The sequence below is a fragment of the Herpailurus yagouaroundi genome, unplaced genomic scaffold (genome assembly GCF_014898765.1).
Source record: "Herpailurus yagouaroundi ecotype Mexico unplaced genomic scaffold, PumYag 163, whole genome shotgun sequence".
NCBI lineage: Eukaryota > Metazoa > Chordata > Mammalia > Carnivora > Felidae > Herpailurus > Herpailurus yagouaroundi.
This window is the reverse complement of record NW_024412404.1, coordinates 30,972,387-30,979,933: the sequence shown is the minus strand read 5'-3', so window position 1 is coordinate 30,979,933 and position 7,547 is coordinate 30,972,387. Positions and strand designations below refer to the sequence as shown.

Here is a 7,547-nt window from a genome sequence, read left to right as displayed (position 1 = left end):
GAAAGAAAGAAAGAAAGAAAGAAAGAAAGAAAGAAAGAAAGAAAGAATGGAGGGAAGGAGGGAGGGAGGGAGGGAGGGAAAGAAAAAGTAAGCAAGGGAAGAAGAAAGAAAAGGCATCCAGATTAGGAAGAAATAAAACTGTCTCCATTCAGACATTAGCATCTACATACAAAAATCAAACAGAATCTACAAAAACATCTCTAGAACTATTAAACGAGTTTAGTAATGTTAACATGATACAGGATCAACATGCAAAATCAATTATTCTTTTATACACTGGGAAGAAAAACCAGAAATTGATTTTAAAAGCAATATCATTTGGAAGAAATAAAAAATCATGAAATACAGGATAAATTTGACAAAAGATGTGAGAGACCTACACTCTGAAAACTACAAAACATTGCTCAGAGAAATTAAAGGAGACCAAAAGAAATTGAGATACACCTTGTTCATCATTTGGTAAACTCAATATTGTTAAAATGTCAATTCTTCTAAAACTGATCTACATATTCAATGCAACTGCAATCAAAATCCCAAGAGGCTTTTGTTGTGGCAATTGACAAACTCATCTAAAAATTCTCACAGAAATGCAAAGTATCTAGAATAGTCAAAACTATGAAAAAGAAATTGGGTGCGCTAACACTACCTGATTTCAACACTTATTTCAAAGCTACAGTGATCATAACAGTGGGGTACTGGCAGAAAGACAGACAAATCAATGAAACAATATTCAGAAATAAACTCCCCTAGAGAAGGACATTTGATTTATAATAAAGATGCAAAGGAAATGCAGTACAAAGAGCATAGCTTTTTCAGCAAATCATGCTAGAACAATTAGATATTTATACATAAAAAAAAAATAAGGATTTGGATACATGCTTCACATTGTTTATAAAAATTCAAAATGGATCACATCCTAAATGTAAAACTAAAACTGTAAAACTTCTAAAAGAACACATAGAAGAAAATCTTTGTGGACTTGAGTTAGGCAAAGATTTCTTAGGTATCACACCAAAAGGACAATCCACAATAGAAAACATTGATGAAATTAAAAATTTCTGTTTTCCCCTCTTGCATTGTTGGTGGGACTATAAACTGGTGCAGCCACTCTGGAAAACAATGTGATGGTTCCTCAAAAAATTAAAAATATAATTACCCTATAACCCAACAATAGCACTACTAGGAATTTATCCAAAGGACACAGGAGTACTGATTCATAGGGGCACATGTACCCCAATGTTTATAGCAGTGCTATCAACAACAGCCAAATTATGGAAAGAGCCCAAATATCCATCAACTGATGAATGAAGACAGAAGATGAAGATGTGGGGTGTGTGTGGAGAGAGAGAGAGAGAGAGAGAGAGAGAGAGAGAGAGAGAGAGAGAGAGAGACAACAGAATACTACTTGGCAATGCAAAAGAATGAAATCTTGCCATCTGCAACAACATGGATGGAACTGGAGGGTACGTAAGTGAAATAGGTCAGTCAGAGAAAGACAATTTCACTCATATGTGGAAGTTAAGAAACTTAACAGAACATTAGGGGGAAGGGAAAGAAAAAAATATATAACTACAAACAGAGAGGGAGGCAAACCATAGGAGACTCTTTAAATACAGGGAGCAAACTGAGGGTTGATGGGGGTGGGGAAAATGGGTGATGGGCATTGAGAAGGGCACTTGCTGGGTGGGATGAGCACTGCGTGTTGCACGTATGTGACGACTCACGGGAATCTACTCCCAAAGCCAAGAGTTAGCTAACTCTTTTTTTAAAAAACAAAAAACAGGGACGCCTGGGTGGCTCAGTCAGTTGAGTGTCCGACTTCAGCTCAGGTCATGATCTCACAGTCCGTGAGTTCAAGCCCGGCGTCAGGCTCTGTGCTGACAACTCAGAGCCTGGAGCCTGCTTCGGATTCTGTGTCTCCCTTTCTGTCTGCCCCTCCCCTGCTCATGCTCTGTCTCTCTCTGTCTCAAAAATAAATTTAAAAAACAAACAAACATTAAAATAAAAACAAAAAACTTCTGTTGTTCAAAAAATACTGTCAACAGAGGATAGGCAACCCACAGACTAGGAAAAAATATTTATAAAGCATATATCTGAAAAATATAAAGAACACTTAAAATTAAATAATAATATAAAAACAAACAATCCAATTTTTTTAAATGGGGAAAGATTTAAACTGACACTTTACCAAAAATACACTAATGACAAATAAGCACATGAAATCATATTCAACACATTTAGTTATTAAATGCAAATACCAACTTGATACCAATATATATCTATTAGAATGGCTAAAACTAAATTTAGACTACCCAGAGAAGCCAATATAAATTAAAGACAAGAACAAAGTTGGTGGACTGCCACCATCCGACTTCAAGACATTCTATAAAGCTACAGTACTCAAGGCAGGGTGGGGCGCCTGGGTGGCTCAGTAGGTTAAGCATCGGACACTTGATTTCAGTTCAGGTCATGATCTCATGATTCATGAAATCAAGCCCAGCAGCCCTGTGCTGACGGCGTGCAGCCTGCTTATGATTATCTCTCTCCCTCTCTCTCTGCCCCTCCCCCAGTCGTGCTCACTTACTCACTCGCTCACTCTCTCTCAAATAAATAAAACTAAAAAATAAATAAAGTTTACAAAGACACAAAACAAACAGTGGTAGTAGGTACGGTGGTAGAAGGAAGGATTTTTACTTTTTAAACACTACTGAGTTAGTTTATTTTAAGTAAGGCATGCAATTCCTAGGGGCATAGTGGAATGCCTTGTATTTTTGAGGAAATCATGGCAGTACTTAACATGTTGAACACCGTGAACTATTAGTTCAAAATAGTTCACAGTTGCCACCTTAGATCATACCATTTCTTTTGATGTCATATCTTGGTGAAGCTGGATTCTTCAGTGGTTGCTATGATAAAAAACAAGTACTACCCCAAAACACTGAAGAACAGGAAATAAGGTTGGCAATATCTAATCTGATTCCAAAGCCTGAGAAGCTATGATGTGCACAAAAGATATACATATCCTTACAGCAAATAACTGTGGAAATTAAAGAAAGACAATTTTTTTTTTCATTTACGTTAATATTTTTCAAATGGCTCTAGGTTAAGGTATAGTTATATATTAAGCTGCTCGGACCTACTACTTGGAAGAACTGGTATGTATTTAGGGCACCATGAAAAAATTACCGAGATAGAAGGTTGCCTTAAACCCACAAAGTCTGGAAAGCTCTGGTCATACCTGTCTGCAAGTGTGTGCACACCACACACATTTGCACTCAGTCAGCATAATGCTTTCCTCGTACTTACCTCAGTATTTGAAGCAACTAAGGAAAATTCATGAGAAAGATTAAGCTTAACGCCATCAAAATTTATTTCCGACGGTCTTGCAATTGGGTCAGCACTAAAAACATAGGATGGTCTAGGCACTCCATCTTGATTTAAATTAGATTCCATTCTGCAAGAATAACAGTAATTTTAGATAATTTTAATAAATTAGCATATAAGCCACTCATAGTTTAAAATGTCTGAGTCTAGCCCACTAATAACCCCATAGCTAGATTTCTAGAGAAGGGAACATTACATCTATAACACGATGATGACCCACGGAAAAGACAAATGATCAAAATTATAAAGATTCCGAATCAAGTAATATTGAACAGAGCCTGCCACTACTATTCATATGATCCAACTTATAGGTCGATTCAGCCAGAGATTTCATGAGTAAAGGTAGTCCATTAAGTAAGACAATATAAAACATTCAATCTCTGCCCGAAATCCTCTCCGAAATCAAATAATTATAGAGTAAATAATAATCTTGTGTTACTTTAGTTATTTAATGTCTTCTGAAAATGTTAGTTATAAGCCTTCGTAATGCTTTAGCATTTACGAGTTAAATTCAGTTATCTGGACAATTGAATTCTTTCAACTGAATTCTTCCAATTAATGCAAGTGAAAAGTGAAATAATGTATGTGACCACATTCAAAACAGTACCTGACACATTGTAGGTGCTAAAAATTAAGGTGAATATGGAATAATGTATCAAAGTATTACAACTAAACATCAAGGCACTAAACTTAAACGTAAACTTACAGGTAACTTTAACTAAAAAAAATTTAACATTCAAATAATTATTGACAATCTACTCGGTGCATAATAGCAGGAAGAAAGAGAGCTCCTTGATGTTCTTTGACAGTATTATGAAATAAAAGAACAGTGATTCCCAAACTAGGGTTCCTGGCTCAGGAAAAGAGTAATGGGCATCCATACATATTATATAAATAAGCCAAAGATGGCCCCTGTTTATTGGCCCTGTGTTGTTTACTTCTTCACAGAACGCCAGGAATGTTAGTTCAAAAACCTATTAGGTGCCAAATTAAAATTTTTACGCATCAATTTGCTTTTAATATAGCCCAAATAATCTTTTTTCTTTTTTTCAAGTCAACCAGAGCATAACTAGTTTGCACATCCCACGAAACTGCACCCAACTTCTGCTCGCAGAGACAAATTCAGGACTATAAAAACCCAAGCCACTGATGCCCCTAGGAGCTGGCTGACTCAGGTACTCCCCACTGTGCTTCTGAGTAACAACACCACTTAAGACCATAAACCCCCAAGTCTAATTCTCCTCTCCGTCCCCTCCCAACCCCCTAGGTTCCTTTACCTTTTCCCCCTTCTATGTGGTGGTCCTTCACTCTAGCTTCTGAAAGATTTCATGCTGGGGTGGACCTCTCTCCCATGTAATCCTGTCAAAGTGCTATCACAATAAAGTTCCTGTGTGATACTGACATACTGTGGTCATATCTTTTTCCTAGATCAGCCCTGAAACCCACAAACGCAACACAACAGAGTTGTTTTTGTTTTTCTGTTTTTCCTAAATCTCAAAAAGACAAAGGAAATTATTTACCTTCAACAAAGCCCAGGAAACTGCAGGATCAACCAACCATACACTTTAGTATCTTGGTTGCTTTTGTCTTTATTGTATTGTCAGTGATAAATAAAAATGAAATAATTACTTAAAATGCAGTTTGATAGAATATTTCAAACACCCAATGTATGGGTGAAAATTAAGAAAAAGGGTATCCGATAGAGTGGAAATAACCACTGATCTAGAATATAGAGAAGTTTGCAAAAACATTAAAGCACTGGCTTGACATTGCATAAGTCAGATTTTACAGAAATACCCAGGAAATTGGAAGATAAATTTCATTCTTTGCCTTCAATTATTAAAAAAAAAATGATAAGCCTTCTATTAAATTACTGAATCAAAAAGAATATTTATACCTCTTTTAAAAAGCAAGGTTATAGTAGTTTGTACTTGTTCATAGTTCAGTTTCAATGAACTACCTCTTAACATTTATAAAATTGTTGACATATACTGTCACAACCTGAACTTCTGGTTAACTTGTATTTAAGTGTGAGAAGTTAACTTCTTCCTAACTAGACTAGAAATCTCTTGAGGGCAAGAAGAACTACTCTGTATCCCCTACAACATATTCAGAGATGTATGAGGATAAAAATTCCCTAATGACTTAATTAGAATAATAAAATCCTCTATATCAAAAAAAATTGGTACTACTTTTTTAGTGATATTATGTTTAGCAACAGCAGGGTTCAAGACCTGTTTCAAAGGCTGTTCCCACGACTGAGAATGTGAATCTTTTTATCTTCTCTCCAGTGAGATTCCATGGCTGAACACTTGTGAAAAATAACAAATACACTACTGAATGAGGTTTCTGAATGCCATGCACAAAATACAGTTTCAAAAGAACCCTCCTCCTAATAGAGGAATCCTTTATAGGATCTTGCAACTTGAAGTCCTGGGTAGTGGAGATCTAATAAAATACATAGACTGTTACCGCGGCTTCTGGGTAAACATGCTACTTCGTTTTAAAAGCAAAAGTAAACCTTGGGTGCCTGGCTGTCTCAGTCTGAGCATCGGACTCTTGGTTTCAGCTTGGGTCATATCTCAGGGTTAGTGGGATCCAGCCCCACCTGTAGGGGCTCCACGCTGACAATAGGGAGCCTGCTTGGGAATCTCTCTCTCCCTCTCTCTGACTCTCCCCTGCTATCTCTCTCTCTCTCTCTCTCTCTCTCTCTCTCTCTCTCAAATAAACAAACATTAAAACATCTTTTTAATTTAAAAAAAAAAGTGAATCTGAATCTGATCACCTTAAGCAAAGATCGCTTAAGGCATGAATTCAGGATTGTCAACTAATCCTTCAGCAAGGAACATTAGAGTTGTGTCAGAAGGAATCACTGAAGCAGGAAGTACAACGAGTTGGGGGAAACATTCTAAACTGGGGGATGACAGTAGTCTCACATTTGCCACACACACCCTCTTCCGCTTGGTACTAAAAAGCCCCAAAGGGCAAACCCCTGGTAGTGGAAGCAGCGTGGAAATAAAAGCACCTACAGCCAGACAGGGCTTCCCCACACCACCCCCCAAAAAAGAGGTCATATCATCTGCCAAGCAAACTGCTCACCTCCGGGATCCAGAAAACTAGACCTGGCAATGGAGGCCAGCGCCCCAACAACAGCAGCAGCAATAACAAAAAACACTAATTGCAAACACTTGGTGCCTACTATATACTGGCACCGTTTCTAACAACTTTACATATTATTTTATCTTCACAAGAGCCGGAAGAGGATAAATGTTATTATTACTACCTCTTTTAACACATGAGGAAACTGAGACCCAGAGAGAGAAAATACGTTGCCTTGCCTCACTCAGCTAATATGCGGTGGAGACGACATTTAAGCCCCAACCCAAGTAGTATGGCTCAACCCTGCGATGCGCAGGCCGTGCCCACGGTGCCCTAGGAGCACCCATCGCTCTGCAACCCAGTTTCCCGAGAGTAACCTCAGGGGCGTCGGGATCCCCTGGGAAGGTACTCACACTGCCAGCACCGTTTCCCAGCCTCAAGTCTGGTATTCGCGCAGTCAGCCACCTCTTCACCTGCACAAGTTGCCAGACCTGCCAGATCTGCGAGCAGCACCGCGATGTTTCCTTTTTCAAATTCAAACAATGGCGGCCAAGCCACCGCACTGCACGCTGGGAGTGGGCGGGGCTTCCGGAACGGCGCCTAGGATCGCAGAGGCTCGAGCCGTGGGCTTCCCACTAGGTCCCGGAAGGAGCTTTCAAATCTGGGGCGGATCTCTGATCGCCCGCAAGTGATGGGCTACGGGGCCGGTGGGTGGTCTGCGTGCGGAGGGTCGGAGCTTCCCGCAGAGCCCGCCGTGCCGCGAGGGATGGGACGCTGCCTGGTGGTTGCGGCGGCTACCACCTCCGTTGGCACGGACGCCAATCTCGGATACCGTCGTGGAGACGAGACGTAGCGAAGGCTTGGAGGTGAGGCCGCTGCCACCACACTTAGCCCCGCGACTCCCCCAGGGACGGGCCGAGGAATGGGGGCTAGCCTCTGCCCGGTCCGGTCCCTGCAGGCGGGAGCAGACCTACTTGTCCCGAGAGTCGCTTAGAACTAGCGCTGCCCGCACCCGAGGGGCCACTTCCCTCGCTGCGTGACCCCATATGTCATCCCCAGCCGCC

At 40.1% G+C, this 7,547-nt stretch overlaps 2 protein-coding genes across 3 annotated transcripts in view; one reads left to right on the top strand and one right to left on the bottom strand.

Moving 5' to 3' along the window:
* Window positions 1-6,975, bottom strand: part of KIF20B (kinesin family member 20B) — a 73,633-nt gene extending 66,658 nt beyond the window's left edge. Inside the window, exons 1-3 of the mRNA XM_040486907.1 lie at window positions 6,957-6,975; window positions 4,905-4,997; window positions 3,307-3,454 (exon numbers count right to left, since the gene is read on the bottom strand). Of these exons, the coding sequence (XP_040342841.1) occupies window positions 3,307-3,453 (147 nt within the window). The 5' untranslated portion in view covers window position 3,454; window positions 4,905-4,997; window positions 6,957-6,975. The remainder of the gene's footprint in view (window positions 1-3,306; window positions 3,455-4,904; window positions 4,998-6,956) is intronic.
* Window positions 6,976-7,128: 153 nt separating this feature from the next.
* Window positions 7,129-7,547, top strand: part of PANK1 (pantothenate kinase 1) — a 103,852-nt gene continuing 103,433 nt past the window's right edge. For both annotated transcript variants that reach the window (XM_040485833.1, XM_040485834.1), the window contains exon 1: window positions 7,129-7,349. The gene's annotated coding sequence lies outside the window, so the exon portion shown is untranslated. The remainder of the gene's footprint in view (window positions 7,350-7,547) is intronic.